At 44.3% G+C, this 21,276-nt stretch overlaps 1 protein-coding gene across 2 annotated transcripts in view; it reads right to left on the bottom strand.

The window, feature by feature from the left end:
• Positions 1-21,276, bottom strand: part of GARNL3 (GTPase activating Rap/RanGAP domain like 3) — a 155,203-nt gene that overhangs the window by 120,313 nt on the left and 13,614 nt on the right. For both annotated transcript variants that reach the window (XM_007194660.2, XM_057549099.1), the window contains exon 2: positions 10,235-10,405. In XM_007194660.2, the coding sequence (XP_007194722.1) occupies positions 10,235-10,405 (171 nt within the window). The remainder of the gene's footprint in view (positions 1-10,234; positions 10,406-21,276) is intronic.

Genomic DNA, 21,276 nt, shown 5'->3' with positions numbered 1-21,276 from the left:
TACTGTTTAGCGTGATCTTAAATTTTACACAAATGTATACCATACTGTGACCATCTCCCTGCAACTAGCTTCCCTGAACAATTTGTGTTTGAGATTTGTACACATTGATACCTGTATCACTCACAGTGCTGTGTAGTCTCCTGCTGTATCACTATCCCACTGATTCTCCATTCCCACATAGTTGGACATTTCCTCAGTGAAATGTCCATTATTTAGCCAGCTTAGTCCTTCATCTCACGGGTCCTCACTATTTGATACCCAGATCCCTACAATAGCCTGGTCAGTCTTCCTGCCACCTCAGCATAGGATCTTAGGGTAGAAGAGACTTCCAGAGATGTCCAGGGACTTCCAGGTCCAGAGACTTAAGGGTCATTTGGTGTCCAATCTGGTATCTGTGATAGTGTATTCTCTACCAGATACTTGAAATATAGCCAGCAAGTCTCTACTTACACACTATTAGTGATAAAGAAACAGTTTGCCCCAGGGCACTCCATTCTTTCTGTCAAACAGTTTTTTTCTACATTGAACTGAAATCCATCACACTTTAATTTCCACCAGCTGGTCCTACATCTTCACCCTTTCACTTCTTCTTAATTTCCTTACCATCACTTCCACACCCCCGGCCAGCTGTCCTGTCTGGCCCGCTCGCCCTGTCTCAGCACTCCAGCTACAAGGCCCTTCTTCATTTCCTTCAACTTGCTGAGCATCTTCTCATTTTAGGACCTGGAATGAGCTCTCCAAATTCCTTCTTCTTCCTGACCCCACCTCCACCCCCAGATTAGAAATTACAAAGAGGGTATTGGATTAACATCTGCCTCCCCTACTAAAATATAAGCTTCACAATGGCAGGTTCTCTGTTGGTTTTGTTCAATGCAAAATCCTTAGCTTGTAACATAATACCTGGTACAGAGTTAGCTCTTAGTAGGGTTTTATTTAATAATGAGTGAATGAATGAATGAATGAATGAAAGCAAGCCAGCCAACTCTTTGGGGCCATATAAAACAAGATCACCTCTATAGGAAAGCCCTTCAAATGTCTGAGGAGAGCCACCATGTCCTCTAGGGTTTTTCTTCTTTACCGGGGGCCAGGAGTGACACAGGAGGGTGAGGCCAGCCATACTAGATAGGTACCTAGAGAAGGGGCAGGGCAAACACAGGGACCACTTCATAACTTTCTCTAGGATCAGGCCTGGAGAGACACCCCCAGGTGCTCACAAGTCCACTGTCAGCTGCTGCTGGAAATGAACTGCTTTACACAGCATATTCATGAAATTTGTTTTTGAGTCAGACATGAAAATACAGTAAATGTTGCATCAGGTTAATCTCAAACAATTCACTTCAGAGGTTAATACAATGCCAGTAATATGAGCAAACAAAGAAAATGCTGTGGGGGCCATCACAATGAACACATTGTGACATCATTCACCAGCCATTAGCTCATGATGAGGCTGGCATTCCCTATGTCTAGAGATTGGCATCTTTCAATAAATAGGCAATACAATTAAGTGCAATGGATCAACACTGTAACATTAAAAAGTGAATCATCTGCAAGTGTCAAACTCATCCAACTGTGAACTTAAGATTCTTGCATTTTATTGCCTGTAAATTATAGTACAATAAAAAGTTACTTTAGAATGTCATACAGAAAAAAAAACAACTCTGATCCTAAACTTAATTAACATCTATATGTATAGAGAAATTACATGTACATAAGTGTTGCCTGATATTTACTCAACTCTGTCTAACCCACCACTAATTCACGGCCTGATTTTAGGCAAGAAACAGCCTTTTGTGGGCTCTCAGTTCTACAACTGTAAAATGGGGCTTGATTAATGAATTAATTCAACAAATACTGATAACCATGGGACAATCCTCATAGGGCTGTTGCATTTAATGAGAAGATACATATGAAGCACTTAGCAGGTGAATAGTCTTGAGCACAATTACTATTTGAAGAAACAGAGGTTGTGCATCATTAGGAAGGTGTGTGCACGTGAAGAACAACACAAATAAGAAAAAAAGTCTCTTTGTGGAAATCTAGAGATAAGCTAGATTCTCCTGTAATCTAAAATGCTCTCACTTTAGGAAGTAGCTGTTAGGGAGGAAAAACTTTCCCTTTACGCTCTTATGTTCTGTAACTGGTACCTGTGAATTAAGCTGACAAAAGACAGATTAACAGGAGAAGAGGCATACAAATTTTATTTCTAACTTTACATGCACAAGGCCTGCACAGAAAAGAAAACCCAAAGTAGCAGTTAGACTCAGAGGCTTATATACTATTTTAACAAAGGGCAATAAATTGTGGAGAAGTCACAAGACAAAAGAAAAGGGATTTGGGGCTTCTAGGAGTGGTAAATCACGGGAAGGTAGATATATGGGGGAAAGCAATGGTAGATAGGGTTATTTAGTAAGGTTTCTTTATATAGACTCATCTTGGTGCCTTCTCTGTCTCTGGTGATAAGGACTGTTCTCCTCCTCTTGGTAGAGAGAGGGGAGGGGGCACTTTTACAAAGAGAAATTTATGCCCTGCTTTTAGGCAGATCGGGGGAGGGCAGAGAGTTCTTCCTGTGTCTGCTTTTTCTCAATTGCCTTCAGCTCAAAATAATCCTTATGCCAAAGTGGCATATTTTGGGGTGGTATATTTTGATCTCCTTTATAGCCAATACCAGTATGTGAAAAATTCTTAGTCTTAAGCATAAAAGTATATAAATCCTTGTGGAACTGACTGAATTTTGTCTTGAGGTAACCTAGGAGAGGCGGGAAGGCCCTGGCTGCTTTTTAAATGGCCTCTGTATTGTATTCTAATTTTCTGGACCAATTTAGATCCACTTCATGCTTCTCTGTGTTGTGTTTTTCTCCAGGTACATTCAGACCACGTAGTGGAAGAAAAGCAGCTTACTCTGTGCTTTTAAGGTCAAACTATATTTGTGAAAGATTTTCTAAAATGTTTATTTCACCAAGGTAGTCTGATCCTGAGACAGTCTACAAAAATGAGACTTTGAGACCAAGGATGAGGGAGAGTGTTGAGGGAGGTGGAGAACGTTCTTCAAAGAAAGCAAAAGAGTAGATCAACCAAACTCACAGATGTATAGGAGGCAAAAGCATTTTAACTAAGAACACTTCTTACTATAGAAGATGACAGGAAAGCAACCAGCCTGCATTCAAAGCCAAATGCGATTTATAAAAATGAGTGTTGGCTTAGGTGAATTTAGGGCAGGGCAGCCTAAACTATTTCCTTTTGCCTCCTAAAAGCAATGATTAAAAAGAGTCATACTCTCTAGTCACTATTTATAGTGTGTCCTTATGGTGTTCTGCACTGTACTTTGAGATGAGGTGAGCACCAAAATGGGTTGCTGGCCCTTGAGGACTATAAAATTGGAAAGAATAGACAACGCGAATAGTCAAAGGAATAGAGTTTTAGTAATGGCATAACCTCCTTGAGGAAGAATGATTGCTGTTAGTGATTATTCCTCCAGGGGATGTGGAGCTCAGTGGTGCAGCTTCTGTTCCCAGAAAAGGACCAGGATGTCCTGGCAGAGTGATGCCGTACTCCTCCCTGACTTAGACCACACGGAGCAGCAACTCAGTGTTGAACCCTACGCCACCCTTGAGCAGTGAAGATCCACATTCCTCTCCCTTCCATTCAGGCCACTCACCTCCCTGGGGACCTCACTGCTCCGGCGCCTTCAAATACTACCTCTATGCTAACAACTCCCCAGACCAAATCTCCAACTCAATCTTTCTCTCCAACTGCAAGTTCAGACTTACAGCTGTTGGACATGGTTCTGCGGACACCCCCGGGGGCCTCTAAAACATAACATGCCCTGAGTCACCCTCACTCCCACTCCTCACTCACATCTCAGTCAGCAGGCTGCCATCTTCTTCCCAGTCACTCGAGGTGCAAGTTCAGAGTCATCGCCCAGGTCTTCTCTCACATCCAACATCTTAATCAGTCTCCAGGCCCCGGTACAGGCTCCACACAGTGTTGCTTTTGATTGTTGTATATTTGTATCTGTATTTCACTCTTTGAAGAGGTAAAACTCACTTGCTTCAAAACTCACAAGAGTCCAAAAGGCCATACAGGGGTAAGTTTGTCCTCTCCTCCCTCCTCAGCCCCTCATTTCCTCTCCCCACCAGCAACCTCTATTGTTTATTGTGTGTCTGCCAGAGATGCTGTATGCATTTACAAAGAAAGAGAAATACATATTCCCTTTTGCCTTTGGTAAATGGTAGCATACTATACACAACTCCACTCCTTGTTTTTGTTGTTTTTCTATTTAATGTATCTTGGAGATCTTTCCAAATCAGTACCAAAAGATCCTCCATATTCTTTCTTATACCTACATACTATTCCACTGAGTAGATGTACTGTATTTTATTTAACCAGTTTCCTAGGTAAATGGTTTTCAACCTTTCGCTACTACTAATAAACTGCAATGCATAACCTTGTATATGCCATTTTGCATGTGAGGATATTTCTAGAATTCCACCATGTCTTTTAGTCCCTTGCCACTTCTCCCCTTTCCATTTTCACGTTCTCTGCTTTAGCTCAGACCTGCATCGTTGCAGGAGCCTCCTAACTGGCATGTCTGCTCTATTATCTTTAACTTACCCAACAAGCATTTAGTGAGCACTTTCTATGTGCCACATACTCTGCTACGACAGGGAAGAACAAGAGAATAAAAACAAACAGAACAAAACAAAACCCCCTCCTAACCAGACCCACACAGATCCTAGCCTGTCTCACAATTATCTGAGCTTTGGGAGCTTTTTAATAAATCAAGCTGCTCTCTTCTCTGTGTTTGGAATCGGTTGAGAATTAGAGACAGGAGTCAGGCAAATGGAAATCAAAACATCAGTTTCCTCACTGTCAGAGTTTCATTGGCAAATGTGGCTGAGCCCGACAGCCACATAGACTTCCTACTACTTCCCCCAAGTTTAGACCTGGAGCAGCCCACTTGCGGGAGAGTCTGGTCTGCAGAGAGGCAGCTACTCGCCTGAATGGTTGCCGAGGAATCATTGTCTCATGACTATCGAGCTCCAAGAGGGGATACCGAGGCAGGTGGGCCTCCACACCTGTCTCTAGAAGACACAGGTGTGTTTTTCCATGTGGAAACAGGAGAAGAGCTAACGCACAAGCTCTGTGGGCAACCAGATCCCAAAGGTAAGAGAGGAAAAGAGGAAGGGGCAAGTCAGCTGTCCAGCCTCTTTCCTCCATGGGACTGGAAGAGAAGTTTCTTCATGGAAACAATAGAATTTCCCCAACAGTAAACCCAAAGGCTTTCTCTCCAGCTTTATGTTTTAAAATCAAGTATTCCTTTACTCAGGAGCAAACTAGGTCTTTTGAGGCTTTTGGAAGCTATTTTAAAATGTCTAAATACGAAATTGCCTAATATTTGTATCACGCCTTGATGATAAACTCTTTCAAATATGTGGCAACTTTCTCCAAAAGATCAAAAAGCAAACCACTGCTAATTCAGCCGAGTGAGGGAAATTAAGTCTGAATTATACTTTTTAAGAAATCCAACTTATTGGTAGTATATTGTAATTAATCACAGGAAGGACTGATGGGAAAAAAGAATGGGCAGATAATTCAGATGGAATTAAAAACTTTTCAAACTTTCTTCCTTCTGCTCCTGGCTGACATCTGTTTAAGGCAGAATGCCCCTCAAATAACCATCTTTCCAATAGCTTTCCTTTGTCTTTTCCTAATGTGTTGAGCTAATGAGGAAACTTTGCCTCTTGTAGGGTCGGACATGGCCCTGAAAGGAGGTTATGAATGAGGGGACGTGAGGATGGAGAGAGACTCGCCATCTGCCTTCTGCCCTCCCTTCCCAACTGAAACGGCGTTTTCAGAGGAGCCCCATGGCTTCCGAATCCTCAAATTCAATGGAAGATTTTAGTTTCGATCTTCAAACTTTCTGTTATATTTGACACCTTCAGCCAGATCCCTGGGTCCCACAACTAAGGATTCTAATTAAATAGGTTCCATGATCTATATTTTTGAACAAACTTCCTAAGTTATTTTTGTGACCGGTCAGAGAGCACTGCCCTTCTTGAAACTCCTCCACTGGCTTCTCTGACCCCTTTGAATTCTGTTCTCCTACCTCCTGACCACCCCTGCTCTGTTTGCCAGGGCAAGCAGAACTACCTCCTCTGCCCCTGGTAACAGACACTCCCCCACAGAACCAGGAATGGACATGTGACCCAGGCTGGGCAACTACAGTCCTTCCCCAGGGTTCTTCTAACTGATGGGGAAGATTTTTCCTCTCAAGTTGCAAGTCTGTGAGAACATACCCCATGCTGCCTGAGATCACGCCCACGGCTGCATGGTGAAAACTCATGGACGGCAGGAGACAGTGAGGTCAACAGGCAGAGAGAAGCAGGGCTAAGGGGTGGAGGTTGAGGGCGTAAGAGAAGAATGGACTGATTATTGGCACTAGAGTCCCTGGATCCAGTCACTCCCTGAAGCGAGCGAGATCTGTCCCTTCCCGTAGTTTGGTTACATTAACCTATACATTCTCCTTTTTGGCCTAAACTATTTTGAGTTCGGTTGCTGTTACTTACAACCGACGAGCCCCTCCCTAATCCATCTCTTAATTGGCTTCCTGGCCTCCTCACTGTACATATCAGTGAAATTAACTCTTAAAACTCAGAGCTCAAACCATCACTTGTCTGTCTCAAAAGCCACTCAGACTCCCAATGTCCTGGCATTAAGTACAACACCTTTCACAATATGTCCCCCAATTTGACCTTCCAAACTTCCTCCTACTTCACCAGACAAGCGGCAAACCAGGATCCGGCCATCCAGAATACCCTCCTCCCCACCTCTGCCAATTAAAATCTACTCAAGAAAAAGAAAAGAAGGAAGGAACGTTCTCCTCCTTTTTCAAGATCCACTTCACATTACTCTCCCTAAGAAGACTTTTCTAAGAACTTCCTTCCTCCAAAGATGTAAATGTACCCCTCTTCAGCCCCCACGGCAGTATCTAATGATCTCTGTCCTATTCTTCACCCCACCACCCACGCATTTACCAGGTCCACTCTAACCTTCCTCCTAAATATTTCTTAACTCAATCCCATTGTTCCTGCCACCCATCAGAACACTTAATATCTCCTATCTGGCCACTCTGATAGGTCTCCCTGCCACCAGCCTTATCCTCCTGCAATCTAGCTGCCCACTGACACCAGTTATCTTTCCAGTATGCAAATCTGATCATGCTGTGCTCTGGCTGAGAGAGTTAAGACCAAACTTCCTAGCAGGCAGGTTAAGCCCTCCCATTCCCCAGTGACTTGGCTTCTGTCTGCCATCCCAGGCTCACCGCTCCCCAAGAAGCTCCAGCTGGACCAGACTGTTTGTGGTTCCCCTCAAATCCAGAGTGGTTTAACGCTGCTGGCCTTTGCACAGACAGTCTCCTCTGTCTGGGGAGGCCTCCTTCACCTCTGCCTGGTAAAGTTCCCACACTTCAAGTAGTCTCTCCACTGAGAAATCTCCTTGGATTGCCCTAGGTAATGGCACTTCCATAAGCCTCGCTTAATCTGGAAGGAGATGCTTCCTTTGCATACCCAGTGCTTAGCACAGGACCCAGCACAGCACACAGATGCTCAGTAGGTTCTTTCATAGATACCAAAAGCCTTTTCTGGTGAGAGTAGGCCTTGTATGACCAAGGGACCTCGCACAAGGCCCAACTTTGTACTTGGTCAACTTTATTGGTGTCCAGTCCGGTCCTGCTATAATCTTCACCCGACAATACCAAGACACCCTGTGGACATCGACATCCCACAAACACTTTGCTCCTGATGGCACCGCTGAGCACACTGAGATTAGGAGATGGGCACTGGCGCTAGACAGATGTAGGTTCAAATCCCTGCTCTGTCACTTACAAGCTGTGCGACCTGAACAAGTCTCTTAACTCTTCTGGACCTCAGCTTCCTCATCTTTAAGATGGAGTCTGCAGTAGTTACCTGTTTTTTTGTGAAGACTAAAAGGGAAAACGCATTTGGGATGTTTGCACAAGTGCCTGGTACACAGGTAATCAATTAAGTTTGCTGAATGAATGAGTTAATGAATGAGCAGCCCGCAGAATGGCAGCGGTTCTTAAAAGACGCATCTTTCTAGCCTGTTTTCCAGAAAACCCAACATCTGGTTCCCGGTGGAATCAGTTTCAAGTCCGGCCCCTGAGTCTGGGGTGCAGCCCTTGGCCGGACCCCGCCCGCCCTGTTCTCACAGCAGCTTCGCTAGCCCTGCGGCCGCCAATCACCAGGGCCTTGTCCCACTCCTAACCAGATTCACCAATAGGACCCGGAAGACTCCACCTCGGGCTGCTTCCGCTGCGTCTTATAGGCTTCCCGGCAGTCCTGCCCGCCCCCTTTGACTACGTCATCCGCGCGGCGCACTGTGGGGCTTGTAGTCTAGAAAGAAGCAGCGCTGTGAGTCCCTCCTGGAGCTTCAGAGGAAGGAAGAGTGGCCCTTCCCCCCACTCCCCCACCTACCTCCACCCCCCACCCCCCGCTCCACCTTTGGTAGATAAAGCCCAGGCTTCCCTGCCCTCCTTTCTAGAGCGCTGGAGCTGCCCACACGCCGGTTACCAGCGGCCCCCAAGAAACAGGAGCATTTCGCCCAGATTAATTCAGCATTCACTGAAATTTTAGATTTCAGTTTCAGATCAAGGAGACATTCAATTCCCATATTCTCATAAGTGGACCTACCAGGCCACGGTGGGAGGTATGGTGGCAGCTCTGAAAAGGCAGCGGTGACTCCAGACTTCTCTAGTTTCCCAGAGGAACCCAGAAGAACCTTGTCTATTTCAAATTGTATTATCGTTTAAAATCAGGCAAGCTATCAATGGCTCCTCACTGCTCGAGATATAAAAATTCATACTCCTTAGCTAGGCGTATAAGGTACTTCATAACTATTTTGTATTTATTTTTGTGTGGTTACATTTTTAAAAGCAGCATTTCTCATTTGCTGCACAAGAGAATCCCCTGGGGAGCGTTATAAAATATTGGTATTTGTGTCCCACCCTAGACCTGGGTATCTTGGGCAGATGGTGCAGGCTTTCATATGTGTTAAAGCTCTCAGGGTGATTCTCCTGTGCAGCCAGGGTTGAGAACCACTGCTTTAATGCCTGTCAACACTGCTGGGACCCACTTTCATGGATCCACGCCTTTGCTCTGCACTTTCCTCTGTTTAAAGTGGCTTTCTTCCCCTTTCCTGCCCGGCGCGATGGTCATCCTGCCTGGCTAAGAGCAACTGCTCCCCGTTTTCCTCCCTGTCCTCCCGCAGATCCCCTCCTCCTATAGCACATTATACATGCTTCTTTTCTAACAGCGCTGGAGTTATTTGGTTACTTGTCTGCCTCTCTGGAAAGGCTGTCCCTGAAGAGTCCTCTTTCACCCACTCCAGAGCCACTGAATCAGAATCTCTGGGGTTGGCCTTAGGTACAGTAAGCATCAATAATATTCGTTGCATTGAACTGATGAAGCATCTCATTTGCTTTTAAGGAAATCAGATCGTTGCACCTAGTTGCCTTTGATTCCCCTGGAAAGCTAAGCACCACTGTGTTGTAGTATCTTCTTCATTCATTACTTATTCATTCATCCAACAAATATTGTACAGCATAACAAAGCCCTGGGGATTCAGGAGTAAACAGGAAAACATAGTTACCACCCTACGGGACATGGAATCTATTAATATATTAGTTATAGCATAGTTATTATCATTGCTTCTGAATAATAATTGGAATTTTTTCCCCTTCTAGATACTATTTGATATTCATGGGCGAGGAGATGTCTTATTCTCTTATATCCCCAGTATGTTGCTGGCACATTGAGGGCATTCTGTAAGTGTTTATTGAATCAAGGTACCACATTTCATAGCACTTGTCACAATTTGTTCATATTTATTTGTATGATTATTTGATTAACGGCTATCTGTTCCATGAGCTGTAAATCCCCTGAGGACAGGAACTGAATCTCTTTTGCCTGCCATGCCTGAGACAAGGCCTGGCCAGAGTAGGTGCTCAATGAACATTGCTAAGTAAGTAAGTAAATAAATAAATAAATACACATAAGGCACCATTAAGAACAGAAATGAAATCTCCCAACCAAACATCCACTCCTCTCTCTCTCATTTTTCTTCCCCCCAAAGATAATTTTCTTCCTGAGCATTAAGGGGTTTCAAGTTAGAGTGAGCATGAGCCCCAACTGAGATGATGCTTCTCTTACTTACTTACAGGTTGACCTGGGCCTCTGCTTCAGGGTCTTTTGTTGGCCACGTCTGCAGGGGCTGGATGCCAAAGGAGAGAGACGACTTGGCTTTCCATAGAAGGGTCTGTGCCATCTGACTCCCACTGGACCCTTTCGTCAGCGGATCCATCAGTGGGCCTGGAGGCTGCAGTGCTGTACTGAAACAGAAAGAGTTGGGAAAGGCACTGAGAACAGAGAAGAACACGGGCCCATTGCTGGCCCATTCTGGCCACTCCTCCCCAGGGGCCAGCCCATCAGTAATGAGGAGGGGGTAAAGCCAAGGCCCTCCCAAGACCCAGGTACCCCACTAAGACAGCACCACGCCCTTCCTGCACACTGTGGCCTCGTGGCCCTGGAACCGTCCAAATCCCATCACATCCCTCAGCAATGAGTGGAGTCCTCCACACTCTCAAGTCAGCGGGGTCGAAGGTAAAAGGAGGAAGGTGAGCATGTGAACCATCACAAACTTATTTAGAAAAAGGCAACATTCACTGAGGAAGGGAAAGCTCTGTCTAGAGTACCTTCAGAGGATGGACCTCATGGCCATTGGTGTTTAGTCCAGGAGTGCCTGGTTTATCTCCCAATTTCCATTTAAAATAGCCAAGAAAAGCCATAAAAAGAGCCTACACTGGCAACAACACTGTAGACAAAAGGACCAAACACACATTCAAGAGTAACAGCATAGAGGAAGTAAGCAGTAAATGCTTGCTGAATTAACAAATGGGAATAAATTGGGAAATGCACTGCTGAAACATGCCTGCTTCTTTCTCTGATGACACAGCGAGGAAGGAGGTAAGGTGATTCTGGGATGAAGAAGGGTGGCTTTGTTAGGGAAATGTAGGCATCCCTGCTTTTTCTGATTGGAATTATTTTCTGAGCCAATCAGTAGCGTTCTTCCCCCACCTCTACCTCAGGTGACACACAAATAAGCAAAGAAAATCCAAATACTTGGAAATGGGAAAATAAAAATAAAAAGCAATCTTAGGTAACACTTATGTCAGAAGGGACTCTTTATATTGTCTTCTTAATAAAACGCCGTGACAAGGCAAAAGACAAAAGACCTAGTGGTCTTATTAGTGAGGAAGAGGCATCTGCACAGGGAGCCACCATCCTGCTGCAGGGTTTGGATGCCAAGAGAAGTGACTCCATACAGCCTGGGTATTTGGAGCCAGATGGGCACTGCCCACTCCCAAGCTGCTACAGTAGTACCAATTATAGGCTGCGGGTATGTTGCAAAAGAAAAAAAGGCCACTCTTTCCAGGTCCCCCTGGTATTCCTCCTTCATAAGTGATGACCTAGCGTCCCCCATCACCTTACCTGGGCCTGAGAAGCTACAGGCTGCATATCTGACCCAGACTGCTGGATAATCTTACTCTAAGCTGGCTTCAGGCCACTTATCTTGGCAGAAACTCTATAGACATGAAAGGCTCAAGCCTTCCACATACGACAAAGGGCAAGAAGGGAAGGTTCTGCTATGATGTCAGTTGTTCTTTACTCACTGGAACCTCAAGTCTTCTGCAACCCAGTGTCACTAGAGTTTATGGCTGCCTTAGCAATAAACAAACAAGTAAATAACAAAGCAGGGCTTCTGGATGAGAGACATATTTTTTTCTTTGAACCCTCTAGATTTTTTTTAAATTACAAAAATAACACTTGTATGCAAAACTTTTATTAAGAAAATGTTCCTTTCTTAATCATGCAAGTTAAAAAAAAAAGAAAAGGAAAGAAACTGCTCCTAAGAGAAACCAATAAGCAGGACAGGGAGGTGAGGTTTCATTTTCAGGCAAAGTCCTGTGAAGGTTCAGCTTCAACTTGAGTGGAGCTGGGCTGTCCCACGCGGCAGCCACGTGCCACCTGTGACCACTGAGCAAGGAAATGGGGGAAGGCAAAGCAAGACGTGCGTGTGTAAAACACACACCGGACTTGGAAGACTTAGTAGAAGTAACAAAGGATGCAGAACGTCTCAATAAGTTTTATATTGATTACATGTTGAAGATAAAGTGTATTAGAATTGATTTTAATGTGGCTACTAGAAAACGTAAAATCACATACATAGCTTGCTTTACAATCTGCTCGAGGTTGGTTACACCTCAGAGCTGTCCCACCTGCGACGAGGAACTGAGGGCCCCGGGCCGGGGTGAGGGCTGTAAAGTCCCCGGGTACTTGGCGCTCTCTGCACACGTGGGCAAAGCAGCTGCGGTGAGCAAGGGCAGCCCACCTAGGAAGAGTCGCCGCCCAGGTGTGGGTACTGGAGAAAAAGTGCACTGAAGAGGGGAGGGGAGAAGATTCCAGAAATGGTGAGGGGATCTGAGGGGACCCGATGGCAGGCACGACATCCCCACCTCCACTCCCTTTCCTCTCCCAGTTAACGGTTTGGTATTATTCCCATCACTCCTCTCTCTACGTATTTGCAACCTTTATGTGACACACATACAGAGAATATATAACGCTCTGTGACTTGCTCTTCTCCCTAAACCACAGTCTTAGACATCTTTGTAAATCAGTAAATAAGGTACATCTTAACATGGAACATTACAGAATGAGATAACCTCATATGCTGCTTACATTTTTTTAATCTTTAAATACTAAGATTATTTCATTGTTTTAGTGTGTTATTGTCTAGCCCTTTCATCTTTAAAATTTGTTTAGAAACACTTAAATGCTAGTTCTTTTAAACCTTTCCCACCATTTAATTTTGTCTTTTTGCCATATCTTTACCCTTAGAGTTTCTGAGTTCCTTTTTAATACTTTCATCTAATTCTTTAGCTTCATTTTCTAACTGTTCAGATGCTGTCTCATCACTGTTAATTTTAATCATTTTCCTCATTTCTGTTATCTTTTCTAGTCTTAACTTTCTAATTTAAAAAATGTACATTCCTCTTAATCTTCTGACATATTTTATCTTTCTTGTCTCACTATTTAAAATATTCAGCAGAGGAAGAACTTCTTGGAAAATGGCAGAGGAAGTGCTCATTTGCATAACTCCTTGGAACCCATGGAAATAAGAAAAAATAGCCCAATACATAGAAGAAAACTCACTGAAACAAGAGAATGACCAAACTCCATGCTATAATTCTGAAGGTCTGCCGTATACAATTAATCGTGGACAGACTGAAAGCGAACATCAAGGTCTACCTAGCTTATGTAACGTGAGGGAGATGGGCAAGAATGTTCTAAAGGCCGACAGTGCCCGATCTGGAGGGCTGAGGCCTGGAAGCATGGGCAGCACTGGGGCAGAAGCTGTTTGTTCTTTGTTTTTCCTGCCCCAGGTTTTTAACAAGAAGGGGTGGCCTAATCTGAGGAAAAGCTGAAGGAGAGAAGGAAAAGTATATCTTAAGAGCCATTTGAACCTCTTGAAAGATATTAACCAATTACATTTGAACCCACTTACAGAAGGTCCACGAATCATGGGAAATCGCACTGACCCAGACCCTCTTTGGAGGAGGCTGTCTGCCCTGAAGTGGGGGTGGGGAGGGCTGAAAATTGAAGGGGAGTCCTGCCACGGGGTCACATACACCATAGGCACAGGGGACTCTGCAGACAGGAGGGCAGGCACGGGGAGAGAGTAAAATCAGATGGCACATTCCCACTGTCTCTGTCCCACTTCCCAAGAAGCATCAAAGCCAGACCTCCGGCACCAGCTCCGAAAGAGAAGATTCACCATCACTCATAGAGACGGGGAAGGGAGTCAAGGTGAATCTACCCATATTATCAGTGTGTAAACACAGACCCAGACAGAGCTGCTTCTATCCCAGATGAACATGCAGGAAAAACACTAGCACAGGACCTATGAAAAGAGGTTTGCAAAAGGCAGATGACGAGTACAGACGAGAAGATTTTTAACAGGAATCAGATGAAACATATAACAGCTTTGTTTTCTCAAGAAAATGAGAGAGCAAGAACTCAAAACAAAAGATCAAATAATACATAGACAGACTTCTCAAGGTTCTAGGATAAAAATCCCAGAGTGTGACAGGAAAAGGGTTGGTTCACGTCATGGAGGTGCTTTCTGGGAGGGGAGTGGGCCTGAAGGGGAGGAAATGAGGGCCTCTGTGAGTGAATCTCCGGAGCGGAGCGGGGGCTGTGTATGTGTGTGGTTTCCTCCTGGCCTGGGGGCAGCCCTCAGAAGCACACAGCTTACAATTTTCTTCTCTGTGACTCCCAAGCCCTCAGGGCAACTTGAGTGTTCATATCGTGAGTCTAAAGGGATGGGAGTAAAGAGAAATGTGGCCTCCTTCACAGTTAGCCCTCTGCTGATGGCCACGAGGACGCAGTCACTGAGAAGAACTGTCCAGCAGCCCCAGATGGGGACCAGCAGCTGTGGGGGCCATGGCCAGGCCTGCTGAGGCCCAGTGATGCAGCGGGAAACAGACCGCGGGGGAACACAACTGTGGCACAAGTGCTGTCTCTCTCATACACTGATAGGTAGACCCCTGAAGGCAGCAAAATGGCATAGAAGGTAACAAGGTCTCAGTTCTGGCTCCTTCAGTGTGGCTGATATCTCCCCTGGTGAGGGCTGCATGGATCACTGAGCTGCAGCCATGATTTCATGAGGAACACGGGAAACTTCTGGGAGCCACACCCACTCCCTTGCGTTATTGACCTTGTATCTTCGTTCAGATTGTTGGCTGAAAACAACCTTAAACCAAGCACAAATCATCATTCTTGCTTATCTGCAACCAAGATCAGCATTTGGGGCCTGAGCTGGCTCAGTAGCCAAGGGAGCAGTAACCCCTACACAGCTGGGGACAGCGGGAAGACAAATCCCTTCTGTCCCCAAATCGAAACTGCCCCTCCCGCACGCCGTCACTCCCCATCTTGCAACATTCTTACTCCGTGGCACTCACCGCCACTGGAGCCTTCCCAGTTATGTGTTTGTTTACTGGTACAGTGTCTGCCTCCCGCCCTCCCTCCACTGGAATGTTAGGTACATGAGAGCAGGGGCCCCATCTGCCTTGTTCACGGTCTATGCCCAGTGCCTAGCACAGAGAAGGGCTCAGTAAATATGTTTGTTTGTTTTTATAAATAAATAAATTTATTTACTTATTTTTGGCTGCGTTGGGTCTTTGTTGCTGCACGCGGGCTTTCTCTAGTTGCGGCGAGTGGGGTCTACTCTTCGTTGCGGTGCGCGGGTTTCTCATTGTGGTGGCTTCTCTTGTTGCGGAGCATGGGCTCTAGGCGTGCAGGCTTCGGTAGTTGTGGCATGCAGGCTCAGTAGTTGTGGCTCGTGGGCTCTAGAGCACAGGCTCAGTAGTTGTGGTGCACGGGCTTAGTTGCTCCACGGCACGTGGGATCTTCCCAGACCAGGGCTCGAACCTGTGTCCCCTGTATTGGCAGGCGGATTCTTAACCACTGTGCCACCAGGGAAGTCCAGTAAATATATTTTGAATGAATAAGTGACTACGGGAATGCTGCAAAAATATGAGGAAAGTGTTCACATGGAATAGAGAGACTTTGTCGGGCTGTTCTGGCCGTTTGAATGAGGTTGCTGGTGGCCCCAGTCAGACCGCTATGGGACCTACTCTATTTCTTTATCAACCTCTGGCAGGGAGCTGCTCTGTGAGGACTGTGGCAAGTGGAGCAAAGGCAATCCATCTGCCGAGCATCAGCCCAGGCCTGGTATACGGCACTGACGCTAGGAAAGACTTCATGGCTGGCAGCTCTTCTAAAGACACTTGTCTCTCTGGTCATAAAATGCGAGACAGGCATTCATGTCCTAACTTTCATTTGTGTTAAAACTATGCAATCACCGACACTTAACTGTTGGAAAATCCACTTCACGCTGCCATCTGAGTCTTGATTTCCCATTCTTACCTCCTCGCCCACTAAAACGGCTCCAAGATAGGCGTGCCAGGTGAGTAGCCGCACGCCAGTGTGTGCTACCAACTTTGGATCAGTGTGTCTTATTTATGTTTGCTGTGATTGAAGAAAGATGCTGTCTGTGGCAGATATTTTGGAACAACTTGCAAAAGTTGGAAGGCTAAGACGTAATGTCCTAACCTGCTTGGCAGTTTAGAGTTCTGGACATGATTTAGCGTCCACACTCTAAATCAGATGCACTCATGAGAGACTGGTGGGGAACGGAGCCAGGCAAATGAAGGGAGAGGACAAAGGGCATCCGCTTGCTTTTATAGATCATGACAGAGCTGTTGTGGTCCTGGAGTCAGCAGCTTCCTGATTCTCTGGCTTTCTGAGGGAGCAGGGGCAGCTTTGGGCATCAAAGTAGAGTTGGTTCTGCTGTTGGCTTAGGTGGCAGCTGCTTCTTGATAGATCAGCTTCTTGTTATGCAGTGGCAGCCTCCCTGATCAGTGCAGAGCACAGTGGTTCTGGGGGCAGGAGTTGTGACTGGGAGCTCAGACTAGAATCTGCTCTCCGGCCCTGCCAACAATTCTGTAAGCACTTAATTTCCATATCACTATTATATCTCATTCTGTTTCTACCAGGTAAAGTGAATTCTGTTGTCTGCAACATATTACTGACCGATAGGCCTTATATAGTGATGTCTGTCCAATTGGGTTTTGAGCTTAACAGTTCGTGTGACCCCGTGCAGAGTGCAGAGTACGCACAATCTTCTTCTGGTGGGAGCAGTGGTATAACCTCCAGCGGGCAAGAAAAAGAGACTATGTACTTTGATGGGAAGACATTTTGCCTTGTGAGTTTAAAAGAGAGTTTGCTCAAAGCACTAGGCATTTCTGTTCCAATCAGCAAAGAGGTGCTGAAGGGCAACCAAAAGAACATACACTAATTGCGGACACTTCCAAGGTCACTGCTATGCTGGAGCAGTGACTGGGAGATCACTACCCCCGACCTGCTTTTGTGTTGTCTTGAGCCTTTCCAGGTGTGTCACCTAAAACTGTTGTATCCAAAAGTGCACTGAAAACACAGAAGAGTTGAGAAATACTAGTCTAGTTTAACCTCCAGTAATAAAAATTTTACTGCATCTTGAAGTAGCCATGTTAGCTTGGGGCGCACTGACTGCTGGAATGTACTTTTCGCGTATTGAGTCCAGTCTGTTTTATTATCCCTCGTACTCACTGTGATTTTAGGTCTAGCCCTGGGCCATGCACAGAGTGGGCCTGATTCCTTTTTCGTATGACACCCTTTCAAATGTGGGAGGGCAGCTTTTATATCCTCTGTGAATTTTCTCTTTTTCAAGTAAAACACCCCCTCTCCCTACTGAAATCTTTTTTTCTTTACTGGACCATTCCCATCAGACATAAATATCTTTATAAAACAAAAGCAGAACACCCCAAACCAGAACCAAATAAAGCAGTTTTTCAACCCACATCCCTTCCACCCCTGCGAAAAGCTGACTAGGTTCACTGTTTCCAGTTCCTGTCCTTCCATTATCTCTCAAAGCCAGTCCAGTGCGACTTTCATCCTTACTGTTCCAAAGGACAGCTCTTGTCAAAGGCCACCTATGACCCACATGATGCTAAACCGATGCTCAATTCTTGGCTCTCCACTGGGTGACCCAGTAGCAATATTTGACACAAAAAAATCATTCCCTCTTTCTGTTTTTTTAAAAAATGTTTATTTATACTAATTCCTCCACCCCCCCCAAATTAAATTACATCATGTATCCATGACACAATGGTTTCACATATAAGTTTCAAAGTCTAACTTTTACTTGGAATTTATATGAAGAGTTAACCTAAGTCCATCAAATCATAGTCATCCTTCCCACTAATAGTCTATTTATTGATCCTCTTTTCCTAAAGTCTCCTGGTATCCCATACATTTTTTCCCACAAATTTTTTACCTTTCCCTATTTCACTGTGATTCATAGTCACATTAAAGAACAAAACAAAAACCTGGATGCATTCTTTCAAACATCTCCTACCTGAGGGTCCATATCTACACTGTCCAATAAGGCAGCCACAAACCACACGTGGCTCTTGAGCACTTAAAATGTGGCTGCTCTGAAATACAAAGGATCATGAGAGATTACTACAAGCAACTATATGCCAATAAAATGGACAACCTGGAAGAAATGGACAAATTCTTAGAAAAGCACAACCTTCCAAGACTGAACCAGGAAGAAATAGAAAATATGAACAGACCAGTCACAAGCACTGAAATTGAAACTGTGATTAAAAATCTTCCAGGGCTTCCCGGGTGGTGCAGTGGTTGAGAATCTGCCTGCTAATGCAGGGGACACGGGTTCGAGCCCTGGTCTGGGAGGATCCCACATGCCGCGGAGCAACTGGGCCCGTGAGCCACAATTACTGAGCCTGCGCGTCTGGAGCCTGTGCTCCGCAACAAGAGAGGCCGCGACAGTGAGAGGCCCGCGCACCGCGATGAAGAGTGGCCCCCGCTTGCCACAACTAGAGAAAGCCCTCACAGAAACGGAGACCCAACACAGACAAAAATAAATAAATAAATAAATAAATTTCCTTTAAAAAAAAAAAAAATCTTCCAACAAACAAAAGTCCAGGACCAGATGGCTTCACAGGCAAATTCTACAAACATTTAGAGAAGAGCTAACACCTATCCTTCTCAAAGTCTTCCAAAATATAGCAGAGGGAGGAACACTCCCAAACTCATTCTCCGAGGCCACCATCACCCTGATACCAAAGCCAGACAAAGGTGTTACAGAAAAAGAAAACTACAGGCTAATATCTCTGATGAACATAGATGCAAAAATCCTAAACAAAATACTAGCAAACAGAATCCAACAGCACATTAAAAGGATCATACACCATGATCAAGTGGGGTTTATCCCAGGAATGCAAGTATTCTTCAATATATGCAAATCAATCAATGTGATACACCATATTAACAAATTGAAGGAGAAAAACCATATGATCATCTCAATAGATCCAGAAAAATTTTTGACAAAATTCAACACCCATTTATGATAAAAACTCTCCAGAAAGTAGGCATAGAGGGAACTTACCTCAACATAATAAAGGCCATATATGACAAACCCACAGCCAAAATCGTTCTCAATGGTGAAAAACTGAAACCATTTCCTCTAAGATCAGCAACAAGGTAAGGTTGCCCACACTCACCACTCTTATTCAACACAGTTTTGGAAGATTTAGCCACAGCAATCAGAGCAGGAAAAGAAATAAAAGGAATCCAAAGTGGCAAAGAAAAAGTAAAACTGTCACTGTTTGCAGATGACATGATACTATACATAGACAACCTAAAGATGCTACCACAAAACTACTACAGCTAATCAATGAATTTGGTAGAGTAGCAGGGTACAAAATTAATGCACAGAAATCTCTTGCATTCCTATACACTAATGATGAAATATCTGAAAGAGAAATTAAGGAAACACTCCCATTTACCACTGCAACAAAAAGAATAAAATACCTAGGAATAAACCTACCTAAGGAGACAAAAGACCTGTATGCAGAAAACTATAAGACACTGATGAAAGAAATTAAAGATGATACAAACAGGTGGAGAGATATACTATGTTCTTGGATTGGAAGAATCAACATTTTGAAAATTACTATACTACCCAAAGCAATCTACACATTCAATGCAATCCCTATCAAACTATCAATGGCATTTTTCACAGAATTAGAACAAAAAATCGCACAATTTGTATGGAAACACAAAAGACCCCGAATAGCCAAAACAATCTTGAGAAAGAAAAACGGAGCTGGAGGAATCAGGCTCCCAGACTTCAGACTATACTACAAAGCTGCCGTAATCCAGACAGTACGGTACTGGCACAAAAACAGAAATATATATCAATGGAACAGGACAGAAAGCCCAGAGATAAACCCATGCACATATGGTCACCTTATCCTTGATAAAGGAGGCAAGAATATACAATGGAGAAAAGACAGCCTCTTCAATAAGTGGTGCTGGGAAAACTGGACAGCTACATGTAAAAGAATGAAATTAGAACACTCCCTAACACCATACACAAAAATAAACTCAAAATGGATTAAAGACCTAAATGTAAGGCCAGACACTATAAAACTCTTAGAGGAAAACATAGGCAGAACACTCTATGACATAAATCACAGCAAGATCCTTTTTGACCCACCTCCTAGAGAAGTGGAAATAAAAACAAAAATAAACAAATGGGACCTAATGAAACTTAAAAGCTTTTGCACAGCAAAGGAAACCATAAACAAGATGAAAAGACAACCCTCAGAATGGGAGAAAATATTTGCAAATGAAGCAACTGACAAAGGATTAATCTCTAAATATACAGGCAGCTCACGCAGCTCAATATCAAAAAAACAAACAACTGAATCCAAAAATGGGCAGAAGACCTAAATAGACATTTCTCCAAAGAAGATATACAGATTGCCAACAAACACGTGAAAGGATGCTCAACATCACTAGTCATTAGAGAAATGCAAATCAAAACTACAATGAGGTATCACCTCACACCAGTCAGAATGGCCATCATCAAAAAATCTACAAACAATAAATGCTGGAGAGGGTGTGGAGAAAAGGGAACCCTCTTGCACTGTTGGTGGGAATGTAAATTGATACAGACACTATGGAGAACAGTATGGAGGTTCCTTAAAAACTAAAAATAGAACTACCATACGACCCAGCAATCCCACTACTGGGCATATATCCTGAGAAAACCATAATTCAAAAAGAGTCATGTACCACAATATTCATTGCAGCACTATTTACCATAGCCAGGACATGGAAGCAACCTAAGTGTCCATCGACAGATGAATGGATAAAGAAGATGTGGCACATAAATACAATGGAATATTACTCAGCCATAAAAAGAAACGACATTGAATTATTTGTGGTGAGGTGGATGGACGTAGAGTCTGTCATACAGAGTGAAGTAAGTCAGAAACAGAAAAACAAATACCGTATGCTAACACATATATATGGAATCTACAAAAAAAAATTGTTCTAATGAACCTAGGGGCAGGACAGGAATAAAGACACAGACGTAGGGAATGGACTTGAGGACATGGGGAGGGGGAAGATTAAGCTGGGACAAAGTGCGAAAGTAGCATTGACATATATACACTACCAAATGTAAAATAGATAGCTAGTGGGAAGCAGCTGCATGGCACAGGGAGAT

This window comes from Balaenoptera acutorostrata, chromosome 6 (assembly GCF_949987535.1).
Source record: "Balaenoptera acutorostrata chromosome 6, mBalAcu1.1, whole genome shotgun sequence".
NCBI classification, from domain to species: Eukaryota; Metazoa; Chordata; class Mammalia; order Artiodactyla; family Balaenopteridae; genus Balaenoptera; species Balaenoptera acutorostrata.
The sequence above is the reverse complement of the archived record's forward strand: the minus strand, read 5'-3'. Positions and strand labels throughout refer to the sequence as shown.